Genomic DNA, 20,919 nt, shown 5'->3' with positions numbered 1-20,919 from the left:
GGCTTCCGTTGCGTCTTTAACCACATTTTTGCAAGAAGGCGTGACAAATCTCGTTCCAAGGTCAGCAAGGGGTTGAAAGAATAAGGAACAGCTACCTGGTAGGATATGGGGGAGCCGGGGGGGGGGGAGGGGAGTACTGATACGTTTTGCACAGTCGCCCAATCAAGTTTCCCGTTTTATTTGATTTACCGCTGATAACTTGATAGCATGACTATTTGGTTCCTCTAAACACGTTTGAGTTTTTTCTTTTATTTCTAATCAAATGTTTCAGAGCTGAAAGATATCAATAAGCACTTCACAGCAAAGCCCTGAGAGTGAATAACAACTTCATCCTAAACAAAGTTACGAAATCCAAAACCAAACCCCATTTTATTCAATTTCTACAAACGATTGAAATAGCAATTTGCTAAGTCACTTTAAAAAAATTGTATTCTTTAACCCCAAAACTAAACCAGCGATTAATGCTTTTACAAAATTAAATTCTACTGAACACATGAAAAACTGAAAAAGAAAATTCCTTTAAGGTGTGATGTCCTTTTTCAGTTGCTCGCGGTTTTGCCTCATTCGCATATCCTTTGCTCTCTTTAGGAGTTTCATCCAGTTCTTGAGGTTTTTCGGGTTTGACCTAAGCTTCAACTTTTCTTCATTTTTCACGGGGTACTCGCGCTTCCCGTCGCCATGATTCGTCTTGTGAAAGCCGTGCGTGCGCTTGTGTAAGCCTTCATCCCTCCTGTGGAAAGGAAACCCTTTGCGTCCCTTATGAGCTCTGCGGTGTTTTGATTGGATGGGAAGTTCTTCTGGCTTCTCTTGGCTGTCAGCAACTGTTGTGGCTGCATCTTGTTCATTTAGAGAAATCCCCTGCAAAGTGAACATGTTAAAGTTACATTGATATGATATGGTTCGTGAGAATTCTTGACCTAAGTGCCAATCTGTTCAAGAGGGTGACAACACATGAAACATGCCCAGCCCGCCTTGCGATTGACTGATCATTGCAATCCACTCCGCATGATTCCTGTGAATGCATAGTTTTCCTACTAAAGAACAGTAATAATTCCTAGAGTTTGAAAGCTTTTTTTGTTTAAAGTCTCCCAAGTGAATCCATTAACCGCATTTCTTCGATCACAAACAACAATAGAATGTAACTTACACAGCAAAATAAATTGGATGCTACAAATTATTGCGTTTAAAATATAATTTGCACGAAATAATGGAAAGATAGTTTTCTTGATTATTAAATACAAACTTTACAGTCGCTTAGTGTATTAGAATTGGCAACAACTCTTTGCTAATCAGTTTTCAAACAGGTCAGATAATGATTCGACAAGCCCCCTTTAAATGAACAAAGCCACATTGTTTGAATAAAGGACTGTAAAGGCCAAACATGCAAAAATTTGATCTATTTGGTTCAAATCTGCTTTCAAAGGATGTAGTAGGATTCATATCTTTTAAGCAATAATTGTGTTAATTATGTTGAGGTACTTTCCAGGAGTTTTTAGTTTTGGATCTTAAAAAACTTTTCAGACGCAAAAGAATGTTCCGGAGAAGTGATCTGAATTATTTGCTATTTAGCTTGTTTCTAGAGAGTTTCCCAAACCCACCCTGTTTTTCCCGAAATGGACTTGTGACCGAGTTTACTGAAAAGCAGGAAAAGGCAAACCAATAATGTATCGAGAAAGATCATAGAATAACAGACATGATCTAAGAAATAAAAACAGGAAAAATAACTAATTACGCCGCTCCATGCGAAAACAAACATAAACATTGAGATAAACATCTGTTCAATTTATGCAAAATTTCCACGTTCATTGAATTCTCAAAGTTTCAAAATTTTACCAAGAAAAAAACCTTCATAGGCGCTTTGGAAAAAAATTTCAATGTAAAGCGATTGCAGTTAAATTCAGTGTGAACAAATTGAGCGATAATACTTTCCCAAAAAGTGCCTTTCCAATATCGCCTCACCCTTATCTGCCGAATTACGTTTACTCAAGGAATAGTCAGTTTGTTGATTTAGAGATAAAAGACTTGTGTTAGAGCCGTGCCTCAGATTGTCGAGTCGAATGAGAAAGCTGTATCGGGTATATAGATAGTCATTAATAGAAAGAACTTGCGGAATTTATCTTTGCAATGATGGCGTTAATCCACATTATTGTTTTGACACAATCTAATACACTTAAGTATACAGGCCACTCTATAGTAATCAAGTTTAGAGGCTTGTTTCTATTATTTCATACCTATCTGCGGTTTACTTTTGTAGACCGAAGTGATGTTATTTGTTTGGGAAAAAAAAACTTTGCGGCAAAAAGCGAGCAATTTCCGCGAATTCCGGAGGAAACTAATGCCACCATCTCATATCTCAAGCGTGGCAAAACAGCGCAATATGTTATTCGCCAAAATGACAAAATCTGATATTTCTAATCGCTTTTTGAAATTGCTCAAGTGTTAGGAAAGAGTCTACTATTCAGTTTGTATCTAAACCTTGTTTCTAAAATGTCATCATATGCCTAAATTATTCAGCAGCCTCATGTTCGGCAAGAGCTGCCCTGTTCGAGGGATTCTTTGTATGTAAATTGTGAGCTTTTTCACTTACCATCAACGCAGCGTGAAGTTTTTAACTACAAAGCCATACTCTGCGTTTAAAGTTCACAAATACTTCTCGTAATAACTGCTATTTGCACTGCATCCCGACAGACTGCTAAGGCTACAATCGTATAAGTTTAATAAACTCCTTTTTGCCTCGAAGGTATTGAGAAGCATCTTTAACTTTTGTCAAGAAATTAGACTTCATATGTTTTGACATTTGCGATGACTTCAGGTAGCAATTGTTCAAAAGAAGGAATTTTTTCAAGTTCTAAGTTTTAAACTCGAGAATTACTTGAACTTTTTCATCTGATCATGCATTAATTCGTTTAGAAACTTGTACATAGGTTCAGTCTGATATTTGAATAACTGTAAACAAAGACAAGTCTTTGGATGCTCAACTGAACCAGTGTTTTCAAAGTCCAAATCTAACAATTTTTCGTCAATTCCTCCGTAGAAGTTTGACTTAGCGTTCTCTGATGCAATTGTACTGTCATTACACTGTTTCCATGAATTTTGCCCAGTTACCTGACCTTGTTCTCAGCAGTAGCCTTGTTATCTGCTTTGACCACATCAACACTGACAGCATCTGTGGCTTTGTGAGTATTTCGCGTCAATTTAGGCACGATCTCCCTCACAGCTTCCTCTGATCTCACTCGTTCCATTCCTCGTTTCTTATGACGCTGGTGTTTTCTGCCATCAACAGCATATACCACCAAAACGCAGACAAGAAACAGCGAAACAAAATTTGCGAACTTCATCATCGACGCTTGTCGCTCCTTTGACAAAGAACAGTATATTCTAATTTATTCCTTTCTCAGAATATGCAGGTGCGCATTTAAAGGACTTTGTGATTACGTCATGGCTCAAAATCCATTTTTCGCGATCAATTAGGCGGACAGCAAATGAGCAAAGGGTTATAAATAGTTGGCCTTTTCCTTTTTATGGCATCAGACCTTCATTGGGCTCGCTAGCAGGAAAAATAAGTGGAAAATAATGGAATACTGAAGTGAGCAACACCTTACAACAAACGAATAAAGTGATTTAGTTTGAAAGATATTTCAGTTTTATTAACTGAGTTAATAAAGTAAATTGGCCAAAGTAAAGAGGACAAAGGACAACTTCTAAGCCCTTTTAGATTAACATAAAGTTATCAAATAAATTAAAGTCGCTAACAATTCATTCTGAAAAACTTCATAGCCGGTTCGTACTCAGGGCAGGAACCAGTTTTAGTTTTCCTTCCTTAGGTTTCTGACTCAACGAAAAAGCAAAGGTTGAGAATTGGCAAAGTTGGAACAAAAGTTTGGAATGAGATGCCCTTGAAATTGAAAAATCGTTCAAAAAATGGGGTCAAAAAGGAAATAAAAAGAAATCTCTTTGACGCTCTTACGTCAGATGACTCTTATATTGACACTCGACAAATCATTCAAAATGGGAAGCTTACGCGAGAAATCGCCAGCCTGACAATTTTGAAATGAGACAGTCAGCCATGCAGCTTCTAGCTGTGTATTAATAATTTGGGTCACTAACACAGCACCGAAGAGGTTCAGTTTATTTTACAGCATGGTCTCAACTCTGCCGGGCTCGTGGTCTCTGACAGTAAAGTTATTGAAGCTGGAAGAGGAATGGGAACGAGAAAACTGAGTGGTTTGTCCGTTCATGTGCATCTACACAGCCATCGTTTTTATTGAAGATTTAAAAAAAAAAAAAACCGTAAGAAATACTTCATATGCTTTGGTTTTGAACTCTGATTGTTGCTATTCTACACAAAACAGAGTTCAATTTGTAGCTGCTAGAGTAGTCTGTTATACATCTGGTGAGATTTAAAGCATCCATGTAAAGAGAATTTACACTAACACCAAGAATGGAGTGTTTCTGGTGGGGGGGGGGGGGAGTGGGGTGGGAGCCACAATTGAAGGTTTGGTCTTGTAGAGGGCAGAGTTTAGGGGCTTAAAAAAGTCATGGATTAAGTGTGAAAGGGATGCCCTATGATGAATTGAATGTATAGCATACTTCTCATGAAAACATAATTTGCTTCCCCTGATTCAATCTTTCCTCTCAGTGATGCCACTAACACTGTCTTGACAAGATTCAGTCAGCTTAAAATCAGTGTAATTGGTGCAGGGTTCAAAGTATTGAGTATGAGAGTGATCTTTACTGTAACAAACACTACTTAAGCAGTATTGAAAATAAGGACTGAAAAAATTCAGGCCTGTACAGGATTCAAACCCATGACCTCTGCAATACTGGTGCAGTGCTCTACCAACTGAGCTAACAAACCAACTGTTGGCAGAGCAGTTGGAAGAGTTGGTTCAGTTGGTAGAGCACTGCACCAGTATCACAGAGGTCATGGGTTTGAATCCCATACAGGCCTGAATTTTTTTCAGGCCTTATTTTCGCTACTGCTGAAGTAGAGTTTATTACTGCAAAGATCGCTTTCATACTCATTAATTTAACCACAGTTCACAAACATATGATTTTCATATATTCACAAACGTCCAAACTAATCTTTGCAAAAAATCTAATTTCTTTTGGCAATTACATGACATAACAATGGGAGGGAAATAAAATTTGAACCACAATATACACCCAAAGTCTCATCATGTAACTGGGAATGATTGCAAGAAAGAACTTATCAAATGGAAAGAAAGTCTGAGTGAAACAATCACAACACTGAAGAAAGCTTTGTTTGTTTATTTTCATTTGTGTTCCACAGAACACTTACACTTAATCTAAACTTACACACTTGTGACAGTTTTACATACTATAACCATATTTTGAAGCAGATGACCTGTTTAACAATCAATAATACCTGAGTAACACATACACCATAAAACAAAAAACAAAAAAAGGTACTCGATACATATTAAACATGGTGACATTGGAAAGTCAACAACTTTGTAAGAGCAGTTATTAGTGACATGAAATCAACTAGTGCCAGTTGTACTTCAATATTAGTAAAATACTGTACTACAAAATCATCCCAAATCAAGCAACTATAAGCAGACATATAGTACTCTCTTGTTTTATAGAATTATCATCTTAATTTGTGGCACAAAAACCAGAGATTCTCGCGCAATCGATCTGCAAAGCTTGATGTAGCTAAATTAACTAGGACATGAATTTTGAAGTCATATCAAATAAGCGACTAGTTTCATAACTTTTTATCACAAATGGATGTGTTATCAAGTTGCAAAATAGGGAACTTTAAAAGAACAAGTAATGACCTTATTTATGCATCTTGGATGTTCCCCAAACACATTTCTGCACTCTTCAGCAATCATGCAAGATAAAAAAACTTTTGCGCTTTTGATTATTACATGTTAAAAAGCGCACTATAAATTAATAAACTATTATCAAATTATTGACATTTCCAACATTTGCACCGGTCTCAGTTCATTACCAATATTCACATACTTGGAAACTAAATTCAATATTTGGAGAATCTCGGCAAGGATGTTTTAAAATTGCCAGATTAAATGGGAAAAAAATATGGAGGCTAGTGAAATCACTCATTATGTGAGATATTCCAACAAATGCAAACCATAATTCATACAGAGGTGGAAATGTAAAGAACAAGTACTATCTGTTTCTAATGAGTGTATTCCGTTTTTTATTTCCTATATTCCCAATAGCTAAGATATTCACTTTCTGAAGGTTTCTAAAAAAGATACTTATTCCATGTCAAATAAGAACATAATGAGAGATTACAAAAAATTAATTTGTATCTAAAATAGAGTGCCAATCACTGGCAGCAATAATAAAACAACATGCCTTCTAATATGTGATATTAACCTTCAACTCTTAAAAGTGATAACATGTAACTTCTCCCTGTAATATCCCTTTAGTATAATTGCTTTGGTGATTAAAGAGATACACGTCTGATTGGGGATGGATTATGCCATATCTCACTTAAATCACCTCACCCGTGGCAATTATGGCAGGAACTTTAAATTAAACGGTGGTTGCCTCACGTTTTGTCAATGTTACACAGGAAGGGATATACGCAATGAAAAAAATATACAATTCTCAAGAGCACAAAAGGTGCTACTAAGTTTGGCCTAACAGTGACTTTTTAAAGAGAAGATATGAAGTTTTTACCGATTAAATTAAATTAACCATGGAAAATTCATAACCAGATCAGAGAATTCTGCATTAAATTGCACATGAAAACCAATGTGTGTGAAATCAATTTTCAAGAGCAATTTAACAAAGAATATTGTTGCTACTTATCCTGAGCATGAAACAAGATGCAAAACAATATTGCTCAGCCTCATTTTAACTCACAATTCCACAGTAAATACCTGACTTCAATAACCAATCAGAATGAGAAATTTTATTCAACTATGTGATTCTAATGGAAACTGGCTGCTTATCATCATAAGAGGAATCAAAGCCATTGTAAAGAATGATTTCAAAAACAACACAAATTTACAACAACATTCAAAAGCACCTGAGGAATTACACTGAAACAAATATTTGCCTCAGGCTCAGTGAATATGTTGAATAATCCCCTTGACTTTCTCTCCAACTTATTCAACAATATTCACTTTATCTTTAGAATAAAATTTAATTGTTATCCAACTACACTCCGTAGGGTACAAATAACGCCCAAGACGAGTATGAATATCATGAGGTATATGTACTCCAGAAATATATACAAAATTCGCCCACACTGAAATTACAATTTGGCAGGTTGGATCATAAATCTCTTATTAGACATCTTGTTGTGTAATATCACTGAGTATTTTTACTCGTTTTTCATAAGTTGACTTGCCTTACGGGCTCATCAAAATATGGCACAACTCGTAAAAATACACAGCAGTACTACACAACAAAACGTCTAATTAACAATTATTCCACGAGTGCGCATTGGATATGGGATGATGGATAGCCAACAATGCGCATAGCGCCGATTTGGCTATAATCATCTCATATCCAACAAGAGTGGAATAATTGTTTTATTAAAAATGTTAAATTAAGTTATTAAATTTTATTAAATTTTTAGCTCCCTTTTAATTTTAAGCTGACACATGTGCTTGCCATATTTGTAGATTATGGTATATTGGCTGATATACCATGATGGCTAAGCCAATAAAAAGTCTTGAATTGCATTATCCAATGATCTAGTTTTTAACAATAAGATATATATATTAACAGACAAAAATATGTTGTAAATACTCAAACGTATCAAGCAGATGTTGTTATCTTGATCTCACAGCAAGTCGTTGTAACTAATTTACAAGTGTGTAGCAGCTAGAGAGGAAGAATTAACGATCAGATCAGGGAATTAAAGAGTCAATAAATATTCAGTCACCTTTATCTCGAGCACTGGTCTTATTTGTACCATTAACTGGCTTAATAGACTTTGTAAACCAAATTACCACTGCAATATTACATGCAAGTACAAGCAGTATCACGAAAAGGCTGTTTGTAAAAGTGGGTAGGGTTGATAAATTTTCCAAAGCTTTCCTCCGCCCTAACATGTCCAGATAAAGAGCTGAATATTCATCCACTGCTCCAATCGCACAAAGTATATGTAAAAAGTGATGACTTTGACCACAGAAATCGAACACACCCGGCAGAAGTCTCTCTGGTAACCTGCTACCGTTAGCCAAAGCAGCTACCGCAAAGAACATAAACTGTCGCTTAAAATAAGGGATAGACACAACATTACAATCTACTTCTGATGTACAGTCGTACATTCGCAGCCAATATGGCAGCGTGTTTATAAAAAATGATGTCGCGAAAGTTCCGGTTCGAATTAGGAACTTGAAATCGATCCAACGATGTCTGGATGCACAACAGGAGAAGGTCGAAACGATGGACACGATAACACAGACAATCATGAAAAGTGAATGGGATCGAAAGATTAGCCAGTCATTACCTAATGGTCTTGAGTAAAAGTACATGGCCTGTCCAACAGAGAATGCGTACACACTGATAGCGGCGTAGTCAAAGAAGAAGCAAACATGGCGAATCTTGCTCGACATTGAATTGAAAAGGTGCGCTCCTGAGCTCATGAAGAACATAGCAGATGTCCCAACAGCAAAGGAGAGCAAAGGATACACAAATGCATCCTCAAGTGGATTGTGCTGACTGAAGACGATGATCGAGCGAATAACAAAGACAGCAAAGGCAACTACATGCGACCAAACATTGATGGTTTCGTTCGTTCTCCTGAACAAACTTAGTAAACATTCCCAGGCAGAAAGTTGTGGACAGCGATAGCCGGTTAAAATGTATGGTTCACGAAATTCAAATGGCACCTTGAAGTCAGGAAGAGAGCAGTTGTCTTTGGCGCTATTGAAATTAAGATCTGAGGTTTCTATGTGACGCCGACACTTCATCACGGAACTTCGCACGTTGTTGTTCTTTTGTGAAACTTTAATAAGTAACTGATTATAGCCTGGGATCAAAGAATATTCACAACCTTTTCACTCACTTATGGGTAATACCACAGGCTACCCACGGAGTGGGGTACGAGAGATCACAAAACGCGGAGCCCTACGGAGTATGGTCAAATAAAACACTTTACAAACATGGTGAATCGTTTAGATGTACATATCTTGATATATTTTGAGCTTGCCAGCTCACCGATTGTTATTTGACCAATACACGATTTTTAGGAGTACTCCATTTAGGTACTCCACTGGTTACTTTTATAGAATAGGGCTCCGCGTTTTGTCATCTCCCGCGGGGTACAATTTATAAAGATGCACTAGACGTGGCAGACCGCCTTTAGTTCATTGAATTTTTTTTATTTTCTCCACGATATGCAACTTATAAAGGTAGGGTTTACCATAAAGAATTGAAAGTTTTGTTAGAAAATCTTCAACAAAAAGTGTGACACTACTCGTTATTTTTTTCTAAAAACCCTAAAGAGGGCTCGTCACTCGCATCAGTTTGAAATTTGGAATTTATTTTATTTGCCATTATATATAATGTTATCATAATTGACAGTACTTTGTAAAGAAAAAAGTGTCGATGGCAAGGAAATTCAACAAAACCATTAAGGCTTGTAAGCGTCGGTTCCCTCCCAAGAAGTACAAGATAAAAAAAACCTAGATAACAGATAGATAGATAGATAGATAGATAGATAGATAGATAGATAGATAGATAATGTCCCATCTGCTATATCGCTGAGGCGCTCTGGAATAAATACGGTCTTTCCGCTAACAGTTTTTATCAGGAGTGGATCTAAGAGAGAGGTGCAGGGGGGGCGCAACCCCCACCCCCCCTCCCGAGACGACATGCGGCTTTCTTTTGCAACTCGTATCCTGCGAAAAACATGTTTACATCATTTTATTAGTTCTAATCTGTTTCATCCCTCTTTTCTAATGGTGCTCGTTTCCCTTGAAAATGAAACCTATCTCTTTATACGTGAACAACCTTTCATCTCCACATATTTTCTTATGCTTTGCAGTCGCTACCTAAAACATGCAGAGTCTTAGAGGCCTGATTTATTTACAAAGGTATTTTATTAAATATAGATGCACCTGACAACAGAGAAAACTTCAGCAAATGTAAATTGAGTTTGTTGCACAACTAATCCTGTTGGGGACGCGGTAGTTTTTGTTGTTGTTGTTGTTATTGCTGGTTGTTGTTTATCGCTTTTAAGTCAGGAAGATGGGTTAAATAAACTTCAAAAGGAAGGAAAGGTAAAACAAACATAAAAGGTCGGTAAAGGATATGATGAGGAGCAAAACTGGATTGCAACTCGGAAATAAGTGAGCCAAGAAAAAATTAGCTAACCCCCTTTCCCTTCATCATTTTAAGACTCGTAGAACCAGGTTCAGATTATAATTACTGAAGCTGAACTGATAAGTCTCCGTTCGACTAACATCACAAGTTTCTTAGCGGCCCTTCCATCGAGACAAATGACTGTTTGTTTCATTCCCAAATACGAATGCTTGTCTCTGGCGTACTCTAGTCGAAAGCGTTTAGTTCAAGTAAGAAATTACGACTTTTGGCTTTGAAGTCATACGATCAAGCACCCTAACTTCAGACCAAAGCTGGAATTGAAGATTACCCTCTAAAACTTACTGATACTCAAAACTCATATTGAAAGCAAGTTACATTGACCTTACTAAATCTCAGAGGAAGATACAAGCAAAGTCTTTATTGTCGGCCAAATAGTTTGCTCAGTGGATCAGTTGCCTTTACTCTCGGCTTCCCTTTCCCCTGTTTTGTCTACTGACGCTGCAAACCAAAATACCACAGCTATGTTACAAATTACCACCAACAACGTCACGCAAAGACAGTTTGCAATCGATGGTATAATTGACAGATTTTCCATAGCTTTCCTCCTGCCCAACATATCCAAATAAATGGCCGTATATTCATCCATCGTACCTATCGAACCTACAATATGCAGGAAATGATGGCTTTGACCAAAGAAGTCGAAAACGCCCGGCAGGAGTCGTTCAGGTAACCTCGTACCGTTAGCCAAGGCAGCAATTGCATAAAACAGAAAGTGACGTCTGAAACTAGGATAAGATACAACATTGCAATCTAGTTCTGATGTACAGTCATACATCCGCAGCCAGTAAGGCAGTGTGTTTATAAAGAATGATGCTACGAAAGTTCCAGTTCGAATTAGGAACTTGAAATCTATCCAACGGTGTCTAGATGCACAACAGGAGTAAGTTGACAAAATGGAAACTACAGCACAGACAGCTATGAAAACCCAATAGGAGCGAAAGATCAGCCAGTTACTGTTCGCGGGTCTTGAGTAGAAGTAAAATGCCTGACCAGCAGTAAAAGCGTACAAGCTGATAGCTGCGTAGTCGAAGAAGAAGCAAACATGGCGAATCTTTCTTGACATCGAGTTAAACAGGTGCGCTCCGAAGCTCATCAAAGGCATAGCGCTCGCCCCTATTGCGAAGGAGAGTAGGGGGTAAACAAACCCATCATCAAATGGATTGTGCTTCCTAAAGATGATGATCGAACGAAAAATGAAGGCTGAAAAGGCAATCACATGTGACCAAACATTGATTGTTTCGTTGGATTTCTTGAAGACACTTTGAATACATTCCCAAGCCGACAAATGTGGGCGACGGTAACCTGATGTTAGAAAAGGCTCACGGAATTCCAGAGGTAGCTTGTCAACAGGATAATCGAACTTGTCCTCGGTATTCTTGAGAATTGAATAGTTTGACTTGCAAACTTTTTGCATTATGGAAGACTTAATCAAACCAGCTGAGCCAAAGTTATGCACAGATACGCCTCAATATCAACAGCCTTATGCGTCACAATGAAAGACTGCGGGAAACGCTATCACGCAAATCATTCATAATGAAATGTTGATCTTAGATAACTTCATGGTGAGTGAGCAGGCTCAATATTCACCAACAACACAAGAACAAGAACACAAGAACGCAAGAACGCAAGAACGCAAGAACACAAGAACACAAGAACCCAAGGACACAAGATCACAAGAACACAAGAACACAAGGCAATGATCCACGTCAAAGAACAAAACAGGACTGCGTAATCTGGAGTCCATTACACCAACCATCCGGCCGCCATCCCTTCTCCGCTGATCCTTATGATTGGAGTGGAGTGAATGGGGTCGATTTTAAAGGGTGGAACCCTGATACCATTACGTAAACTATAGCGACTTTGGACGACTTAAGGCGATTTAGAAAGACTTAAAGCGACTTAAGGCAATTTAAGGCTACTCAAGGTCTCGGAGGAGTCCTTTTGAAAGTTAACTTATTTCGGTTGGAGTCAGGTTAAAAACTGTCCATTCATGTTCCACTCAATCGTATTTCAGTGAATTGAGATTTTTACCTTCCCTCACTCTTTCTTCAATTGTTTGCCTGTAATGCCTGCCTTTCTTAATCTGCAATTTAAAAAAAACCAACGAGCAAAGAGTATAATACTGGTTAAGGGGAGTTATACTATTTCTCCCTGAATATCCTCATGAAATTGAATATCCTTTGTGAAAACCCAGATGTTCCAAGAACTTAATTGTGACATTATTTGGGACCGTAGTGGCTAACAGCTATTCACCAGAGCGGGGATCAATGGCGCCGCTTTTCACCAACAAGGAGAAAATAATTGCTTTTAAAGAATCACAAAGATGGTAAGTTTTGAGCTCGGTAAAGAGCTCATGGGCTCTCACGCTCGTGATTAGACAAAAAAAACATCTTTCTTAAGCTGCTTTTAGTTTCTAAAAAATAGTGAATAGCATCAATTAGCAGCTTTGTTGAAAAAATATCTGTTCGTTAAACCGAAATGACTCATTAGAACAATCTTTTCCCCTCGGAGGTGGGTAGTATTTGCTAATCACCTCCGAGAGGAAGCCCATCAGCACAAAAAAGCGCTACTAAATGATTTGGTATATCATACCTGTCAAATCATGATGTTATTCCACAAGTCTCCTTTCTAAATTTCCACATTACATGTATCGATATACTTACTCAAAAACAAATATGATCCCAGAAGTTTTTAAAAATTGTACTTTAAATGTTTCACGGACATATTTTAACCAAATTAGTTGAAACACTTCGAAAATTATAAAGCTCTTAAATTTTGGATCCAACAGGCTTGCATCTCTAGGATAAAATAGAAGAATCTTGAGAAATTACATTGATAGCATCAAAGTAAAGTTTGATAGTTCTCTATAACTGTTAAGAGGCTAATATACTAGATGTAGGAAAAGGTGTCCTATATTATGAAACGATAGGAGGGAAACACACTCATAAACCTTTCCTTTTGTAGTTGATCGACCTCTCGGCATTATTTAGTGATTAAAGAATTATTTTCTCGAAAGAAATGATAAAGAGAACAATTTCTTCACGTATCAGGTTGCTCTTAGCCCTTATGTCTAGTAACCAATACTGCCCGCGCAAACCGCTTCATTTAATGTATGTGAATAATTTCGCTGGAGGCATTGACACGCTCCAATGGATATTTAAGAAGAGGTTAAGAACCTTTTGTTTTGATTGTCCTACGGGAAGCCTTTTCATACAAAATGAGCACAGGAATTTGCATGAGTATTCTTTGTGATCGAAGTCGTGTCTGAGAAAAGCCGCGAGCCTTCAATGGCATGTTACTCCCACGAAACTAACACTAAGAATCTTGTAAAATGTTGCACTCAAATCGAAATCAAAAGCCGGCTGAATGTGTGTCTTTAAGATGACAAAGGCCAGCTGAGGATAAGTTGTTAACTTTCGTGTTCTCTTTTGGTTCAGTGAAGGAGTTTGAAGCACTCTGTGACAAGTAATGGCCGATGAGGTAGGTTTGACACAAATCCATTCACAAGATAAACAACAAACAACTTGGTCAGTCAAAAATTTACTAAAGTTTTTTTACCTTCTATCTAGCAAAGATGTGTTCATTGTTGTAAATTTCCCTATGAAGTTCAAACGAAAAAAAGGCGCTTAATTCTTAACCGTTTGCCCGGCAATGTATCGAACTATGGTAGACGATCAAGTGTTCTTAAGGGTCAGTAATCTACATGGTTCTAGATCGAATATATTTTCCGCGTTGGATGGATCGATTTCGCTTTGTTTACAACCTGATTTTGTGTTTTCCCTTAATTAATCAAACACAAATTTAACAATTTTCTCCTAATTTAGACATGAAACTTTGGGCAAACGGTCCAACATTGTCAAGAGAAATTACCGCTCTAAATTGACTAAATTTATATTCCTTTGAATAATTGGAGAGGCATAAATTCTTTGGGTAGAGGACAACTTAATTCCATCTAAACTACACAGAAATGAGCAAGCCACTGATTAGTTTCTACAGACATTCCTTTACGGTCAGCATCTAGAAACATTCTGTTGCTTGACTGAATACACAACACCTGGCCAGGACAAATCCGTCATAATGACCCTTTCATACTTTGTCATAACAACGCCACCTGTGAAACCCGGAAAAAGTGAGCGTAATGGGTTTGTTTTGGTGTCTATAGTGCGTCATCTTTTTTTAGCGTATCTGAGGGAGACCACGAACGGAATACGAGATAGTTGAGGAGTTTCGACAAGCTTACGTGATGTGAAGCGCGCGCAGCCAAACAAACGGATAGAATTCTCTTTCACCCATTTCTACCCTCCTAGGTGCAATTTATAATCATTCCTGAAAGGAAAATTAATTTCTTTGATATCGAAAATGAACGATTTGTCTATCAATTTGTTTGTTAAACACTTTTCCATACGGTTAAACAGGAACCAACCCGTTTTCGATGCAGTTGAATATTCATAGAAGGATCTCGTGCTGTTTTCTATTCTTCTAGAATTGGGTGAATTTCGTTCTTTACTGGCTCCAATCCGATTGGTTTTCGAAATTATTCTCAGGAAGCTTGTTGAACATAAGTTTTGAGAATGAATCCATGTTAAAATCGTTTTTGAGAAACTTCGAATGATTTTTTCGGCCTCTCGACTGGTTAATGACCTCAAGGACTTCTTCTTTTAGAAGGGAATTGCATCATAAGTAGCTACTGGAAGGAATTTTAATTGAGCACCAATGACAGTGTCGCCAGAGCACATTTTTTTTACAACGGTACCTTCTAACAGCAATGGCAATGTTTACCTTCGGCGTGCGGTTAATCTAAAATACGACTTCCTTATATGAAACTAAAAGCAGACTTTTTTTTCACTTTCTTGGCTTATCTGAAAAGAGGATTTAATGAATATACATAACTTCAATCGTGAGCCTTAGCCTAAACAAATAAAACCGTTACCATTTATCCCATTTGATTGATAGCTTTGGCAGGGCCGTTTACGTAATAAAAAACCTATATCTTTCCATACTTACTAAACTAATATATTTTGATCACGACTACGATGTTTGATCTAAATTGCCTACTGTTTCACTTTTATTGAGCCATAGTATCAGGGGGTCAGTCAAAATCGAAGAAATAAAACTTTCCAGATACTTCCACATCAGAGCTAAAAGATCACTCGCATGTTTTTTTAACAGTAAATAAAACATTCAAAATTGATTTTCCTAACTGCTGGGAGATCACGTATACCTCATGTATTTGGAAAACAATTTCTTTTAGACATGTGAAGAATCTTGATTATTTTGTTTCACAAGATGATTCGATATTTCATTTTCTGTTCCTTAATACAAGGAGAAAGTTTTTCAAATTCATTTGGAATATTCATCATCCCAACACATGGCCTTCGTAGCAATCTATAGAATTAATTGTTATTTTTTTTTATCTAAAACTATTTCGTGGTTGTTTGATTAAACATTTTTAATTAAAACGTCAGTGAAATCGCTGTCAGGCTTAAATGTCTTGTAGATTAACCACAAACAAGACTTAATACTAATTCTACAAACTCAATTCATGATGTCTTCTTAGGTTCAGTTGTTTTTCAACGAATTCACTTCAAAATTTCAGGCGGGTTGTGCCAATAATCGCTTGCTTTCATCTGATAAATCTCCACCGTCTGGGTAGTGTGGTAAATTCTATCTGCTGCCTGAGTTAGTTTTCCACATCTGGCCAATTTCCCCACTTCACTTCAACAATAACCGATAGGTATTTTTTCTCGGGTAAGACGTTGTCATTCAGGTGTATCAGGACTAAAGTGTTTAGCATTTTGAGTTTTATGAAATTTCTTCTGAGATTGATCGAGGTCTTGCAATCTTCACCAGGAGTTGGTTCCGTTGGCTGAGGAGCCTGGCTCGCCGGCTGCTGAAGAATCTGCAGCTGAGCCCGAGTCCACAAATCCTGACGAACCCATGGAAACTCTGACAGTATCGCTCAATAAAAAGAAAGGTAAGCCTGAAAGAGAAACCAGCTGGCATAATTCAAATGGCTTTAATTAACAAAACTGTCAACCAACCTTTTGAAAAAACCGTCCATATTCTAGACACAATGTTTTATAGAATTACTTCTTTGAATTAAAATTTAGGTGAAACCCACAGCAGGAACGTTTTCAGAACCGTCGGTCATTTCCGGAATTGTTCGTTTAGTCTTCGGTGCCCAGAGAGTATCCATCCTCACAAAATACTCGTGGTCACGAAGTCTTAATAAAGTTTTTACATTCATGAAATAACTTTCAGTTCTTTATTTCTCTCTTTTAACATTAGTCTTCCCACTCCACACGACAGTTTCCGCTAAAAAACCACCTTTTTCCTCCCTTATCTGATTTAGTCACGATCTTTGAGCCAAGCAAAATTTTAAGCATAGAAAAGATACTCAAGGCTTTTATAACAAAAAATATTTTTTTTAACACTTCTCTTTGAAACTTTGATGTTCATAGGGGGTTACGGGTTCAATATCAAAGGGGGTCGAGACAAGCCCTTCAGAGAAGGGGATCCTTCCATCTACATTACAAGGCTCAGACCGGGGGCTACCGCAGAGAAAGATGGCCGTTTGGCTCCTGGAGACAAAATACTGGAGGTTTGTTACGCAATAGTTTTGACAATTTAGTCACATAAACTACAAATTTTGTTTAATTTTCCGCACCAACTTTATCAAAGCGTTAAAAAAAAAATGGGGATTTACAAACATCTTCAATTAGCTTGTAAAGTTCTAACTCTCGCGACTGTTCCTGCATAGTTACTTCGTTTGAGGCTTTAAGTAACATGAGATGACTTTGTCTTTATCATTTTGGGCAGATCAATGGTAAAGATGTTAGTGATGTCCCACATTCTGAAGCCTTGGACTTGGTACGGAAAACAAAAGGAGGGAAGTTGACCTTAGTGGTACACAAACGAGCTATAAAGGTAATCGGCGCTTCAAGAATTGGTAAACGAATATGTAGCAACAAAGTTGGAAACTAACAATTGAAAAATAAAGATACCAAGCATTCGACCCTCATTTTTTGAGTGAACTTAGATTCAATTCCCCCCCCCCCCCCCTGTCTTGAACTGTTTTTTTTATTTTTTTCGTCTTCATCTTCTTTCATGTGATTTGATTACACGATTCTGATCAAATTTAAGATTTACTGGGAAACAAAACTGGATCGAGTATTATCAAGGAAATTTTGGGTTATTTCCTTTATATGTTCAGCACCATAAAAAATTGGTTGTATTTCTTCAACCAATTTTGATTTAAATTTTTCGTCCTACAAGTCATTGGAGGGTTTCCATGATTTGACTGAAGAGCAACTTGCGCTAAGTTAAAATTTTATGTTTGCAGTTCACTGAAGGCGAAGATGGGGATGATGGACTCGGCGTCATGAGCATACAGCTACATAAAGAAAAGAAAGGTACTGTATTTCACCTTTATATTATCATAAAAATAGTAGCGCATGTACACTGCTACAAATGCAATGTCCTCTCTTTTCACTTGTTTATTAATATCATTCCTTGATAGGGAGAGGCCTGGGTTTTAACATCCGAGGAGGCAGAGATAGCCCGTATGTTCCCGAGGATCCAAGTATCTTTGTGACCCGAATTAATTCAGAAGGCGCGGCTGCCAGTGACGGGAGACTTAATGTTGGTGATAAACTTATCGAGGTAGGAATGCTTTCTAGAACCTTCCTGACGTCTTTTATGAGACGAAAACCGTGATGAAGGATTGGCTAAGCGACTACTCTGCTTAAAACATCAGCCAATAGACTGGTATTCCGTGAGAGGTTTACAGATACCATTTCCAGGACGAATTTCGTCTGATTTCTCTATAATACGTTAATTGGCGCTGAAAACATGCATAATGTTCCTCTCATAATGGAGAGTCATGTGACCAAAAAGGCATATGTAAGAAAAATCTCACCTTTTTTTTTTCAATTCAACAGATCAATAATGTTAACGTAGAGGACACCACCATCGACCGCGCCATCAACCTCATTCAGTCTAAAAAAAGACTTCTCCTATTGGTGGAGAAAAAGGCACTCCAGCAAGTCGTGGTATGTCACCCAAGTTTCTGATTCTCACTATCTTTTAACTCAAATCTGAAAAAAACGCAACAAAGTGACCATCTCCCTTTGCATCCAGCTTCGTTCCCTCTTTCTTCATCCAAACCACCATTTCAATTTCTATTCATCACCGTAGATCTACTTCTTGTGAACGAACTTCACTGGAGCTATCTTTCCCTTGCCGAGCTACAGAGAAAAAGATATCTTTCTGCCTCCTTTTTCCCCTTTTCTCCTCAGTAATAAGTATCTGTCTGTGGTAATCGACTGATAAACATGGCTAAATTTATTAGAAGTGACCAGTTAGGTAATCTGACAAATGTTTGTTTTTAAGACGGGTTATTGTCAGGTTTTTGGACCTGACCGTGCTCAAGATTAAATAGTATTCGATCATTTTGAGCTGGCTGACCCATAAAAACCTCCCAAGAATTTCTGCAGCTACAATGCGGTTTGAAACCAATGTTGCAGCCGGAAAACCTCTAAGGTTCTCTTTTTGACAACAAGCTTGTTAGACGTGACATTAAGCTGATACAGAGATGCCATAATGCGAGTAAAAGAGCAAAACAGTACCACGGGTTTGTGCAAGTTGATTTCATCGCCATTTTATTCGAGGAATTTTGATTTGGAAATACAAGAAGGCCAAGACCCTTTTGATCAACTGCTTAATTTTCATACGAAAACAATATAAGTTGATGATATGTATGAAACGAGATCGTGGAACAAAGCATAGCTGTTTTCTCAACCAAAAACAACAATGTTAACAACGGAATCTTCAAATATTCACTAACCCCACCTTTTTAACACCTTCACTAGCCACGTCAAAAACTGCTTTGGCCGCCGATTCCTAAACATTGAAGTATGCAACGTTGACTGTGCTAGACATGGCAACACCTCACGTAAGGAAAGCCTTAGACAGAATTAGTTGTAGTCTCTTGCAATTTACAAAAGGTTAGCTGACCGCATTTTTTTTTTTTTTTTGCACAGAAAACCGTACGGGAAGGCGCAGTGGACAGCGTAAGAGGAGTAGAAAATGTGATTGAATTGTACAAAGACCCTGAATATGGTAATTAATGAATACATAAGAAGTTACGATTGTCGTTTTATTCAAGACTATATGAGCTGTTTTTTTTTTGTTTTTTTTTTTTTACCCAGAGTAGAGTTTCTTTCGAAAAGTAACTGTTTAAACAATCATAGAGCAAGGAGCGGATCTGAATTTTTCAAAACTTAGCTGTTTTCTTTTTTAATTCATTTTTTCTCTCCTGGACAATAACAGAAACAAAGGAAAAGATATTTTAAACAGACACTGTTCTCATTGTGCTATCTCCATGCGCATTTTTATTTAGATAGAACACAATTGTATTTAATCTGTTGGTCTTACTTTTAGAAACAATATCAACCGAGCTTAAAGCTTCTTGCAATTTTTAGTGCCCCTTCAAGGGACTGACGCACAAATCACTGTGTCTTGAAAGTATTCTCGGATAAAGACTTCTGGTGAAATCATGTTCGTAGATTCAGTCAAAATTGCATTTATTACCACTCCTCCCCAGGCCTTGGATTCAATATCAGAGGAGGCAGTGACGCTAATTATATGCGTGGTCATCCGGGAATCTTTGTAACGTCAATTAAACCAGGAGGCTCCGCTGATCGTGACAGTCGGCTAAAGATCGGAGACAGACTCCTTGAGGTACCCTAAACTGTTAAAAATAAATCTTCTGTATTCCTTACGCGATGGAACCACATTGGATGTAGATAACAAGTTTCGAAAACTTCATCAGGCGAGCAGGATTTCAAAGCAAGCCCAAACACTGGGGACCACCCACATCTGACACCAAAATTTGAGGTCGAGCATGAACAACAGTGGTACCCCTCCCACCATCAATCTCCCATCCCTACCCCCATCAGTCTCGGTTTCATGTCATCTAAAAGTAATTCAAACGTTTTTTTTAAAGCGAGAGTCTTCTCACCTTCAGATAAATGGCGTGGACGTTCGTTCTGTTCCTCAAGATGCAGCGGTTCAACTTGTTCAAAGATCCCTTGACAAAGTTACACTATTGGTTGAAAAAGACGCAGAGCAGCTGTTTAAAAACTCTGAGTTTTACAGCTTGGTAAGAGCTAAGATTATCAGAGTTACTATAGCATAGCATTCTGAGTCGAAAAACAAGTACTGTGATATGGCCATATGGGTGAAAGGTTACTGACTACATAAAAACTCCCAGAGGGAATTAACGGCCTCCTTACTTGTCTATTTTACTTTTGTTCCTCCTCTTAGAATTGAAGCATTTCATTGCACGAGTTAACCAAAAGGATTTGTTCGACTGATTTCATTCGAATTACTATTTTCAGAGTGATTTTGATGAGATCGACATGAGTGGAGAGGCAGGCTGTTTCTTCAGAGATCAGAAAAGAAGAATAGGTGAGTCACTGTGCCACGAGAGAACGTTGTTCTTACTTCACCTAGGATAGCTGATTGGGTAAAGAAAATGTATGATATAGAAGTGTTGCTGTTGTTACTAAAATCTAA

The 20,919-nt window shown here is 37.7% G+C and overlaps 4 protein-coding genes and 1 long non-coding RNA gene across 6 annotated transcripts in view; 1 reads left to right on the top strand and 4 right to left on the bottom strand.

Annotated features, from left to right (window-relative positions):
* Positions 1 to 229: 229 nt before the first annotated feature.
* On the bottom strand, positions 230 to 3,390 carry LOC148725251 (uncharacterized). Its single transcript, XM_088729997.1, has 2 exons — positions 3,111 to 3,390; positions 230 to 858 (listed from the first exon to the last, which is right to left on the bottom strand). The coding sequence occupies exons 1-2, from the start codon at positions 3,339 to 3,341 to the stop codon at positions 520 to 522; spliced, it is 570 nt and encodes a 189-aa protein (XP_088586123.1). The 5' UTR covers positions 3,342 to 3,390; the 3' UTR covers positions 230 to 519.
* A 1,861-nt stretch (positions 3,391 to 5,251) lies between these two features.
* On the bottom strand, positions 5,252 to 9,028 carry LOC111328265 (membrane progestin receptor gamma). Its single transcript, XM_022932660.2, has one exon. It carries the CDS (start codon positions 8,925 to 8,927, stop codon positions 7,887 to 7,889), a length of 1,041 nt encoding a protein of 346 aa, XP_022788395.2. The 5' UTR covers positions 8,928 to 9,028; the 3' UTR covers positions 5,252 to 7,886.
* A 450-nt stretch (positions 9,029 to 9,478) lies between these two features.
* On the bottom strand, positions 9,479 to 12,078 carry LOC111328277 (membrane progestin receptor gamma-like). Its single transcript, XM_022932673.2, has one exon. It carries the CDS (start codon positions 11,753 to 11,755, stop codon positions 10,730 to 10,732), a length of 1,026 nt encoding a protein of 341 aa, XP_022788408.2. The 5' UTR covers positions 11,756 to 12,078; the 3' UTR covers positions 9,479 to 10,729.
* A 1,503-nt stretch (positions 12,079 to 13,581) lies between these two features.
* Positions 13,582 to 20,919, top strand: part of LOC111328239 (anoctamin-7) — a 24,558-nt gene continuing 17,220 nt past the window's right edge. Inside the window, exons 1-11 of the mRNA XM_022932637.2 lie at positions 13,582 to 13,821; positions 16,192 to 16,315; positions 16,803 to 16,942; positions 17,161 to 17,268; positions 17,684 to 17,753; positions 17,861 to 18,003; positions 18,282 to 18,392; positions 19,383 to 19,461; positions 19,946 to 20,082; positions 20,369 to 20,503; positions 20,742 to 20,811. Of these exons, the coding sequence (XP_022788372.2) occupies positions 13,810 to 13,821; positions 16,192 to 16,315; positions 16,803 to 16,942; positions 17,161 to 17,268; positions 17,684 to 17,753; positions 17,861 to 18,003; positions 18,282 to 18,392; positions 19,383 to 19,461; positions 19,946 to 20,082; positions 20,369 to 20,503; positions 20,742 to 20,811 (1,129 nt within the window). The 5' untranslated portion in view covers positions 13,582 to 13,809. The remainder of the gene's footprint in view (positions 13,822 to 16,191; positions 16,316 to 16,802; positions 16,943 to 17,160; positions 17,269 to 17,683; positions 17,754 to 17,860; positions 18,004 to 18,281; positions 18,393 to 19,382; positions 19,462 to 19,945; positions 20,083 to 20,368; positions 20,504 to 20,741; positions 20,812 to 20,919) is intronic.
* The window catches only part of LOC111328242 (uncharacterized), a 7,031-nt gene continuing 1,138 nt past the window's right edge, over positions 15,027 to 20,919 (bottom strand). For both annotated transcript variants that reach the window (XR_015990811.1, XR_015990810.1), the window contains exons 3-5: positions 20,363 to 20,446; positions 18,260 to 18,437; positions 15,027 to 16,321 (exon numbers count right to left, since the gene is read on the bottom strand). This is a non-coding gene — a long non-coding RNA (uncharacterized LOC111328242). The remainder of the gene's footprint in view (positions 16,322 to 18,259; positions 18,438 to 20,362; positions 20,447 to 20,919) is intronic.

The sequence above is a fragment of the Stylophora pistillata genome, chromosome 8 (genome assembly GCF_964205215.1).
Source record: "Stylophora pistillata chromosome 8, jaStyPist1.2, whole genome shotgun sequence".
In the NCBI taxonomy this organism is placed as follows: domain Eukaryota; kingdom Metazoa; phylum Cnidaria; class Anthozoa; order Scleractinia; family Pocilloporidae; genus Stylophora; species Stylophora pistillata.
Note: the sequence above shows the minus strand (reverse complement) of the source record. Positions and strands in the feature narration are given on the sequence as shown.

Coding starts and splice junctions, on each gene's coding strand:
- LOC111328265 (XM_022932660.2), bottom strand. CDS start 8,927: ATGAAGTGTCGGCGTCACATAGAAACCTCAGATCTTAATTTCAATAGC.
- LOC111328277 (XM_022932673.2), bottom strand. CDS start 11,755: ATGCAAAAAGTTTGCAAGTCAAACTATTCAATTCTCAAGAATACCGAG.
- LOC148725251 (XM_088729997.1), bottom strand. CDS start 3,341: ATGATGAAGTTCGCAAATTTTGTTTCGCTGTTTCTTGTCTGCGTTTTG. Junction 859..3,110: donor AGGCTACTGCTGAGAACAAG/GTCAGGTAACTG, acceptor TTCACTTTGCAG/GGGATTTCTCTAAATGAACA.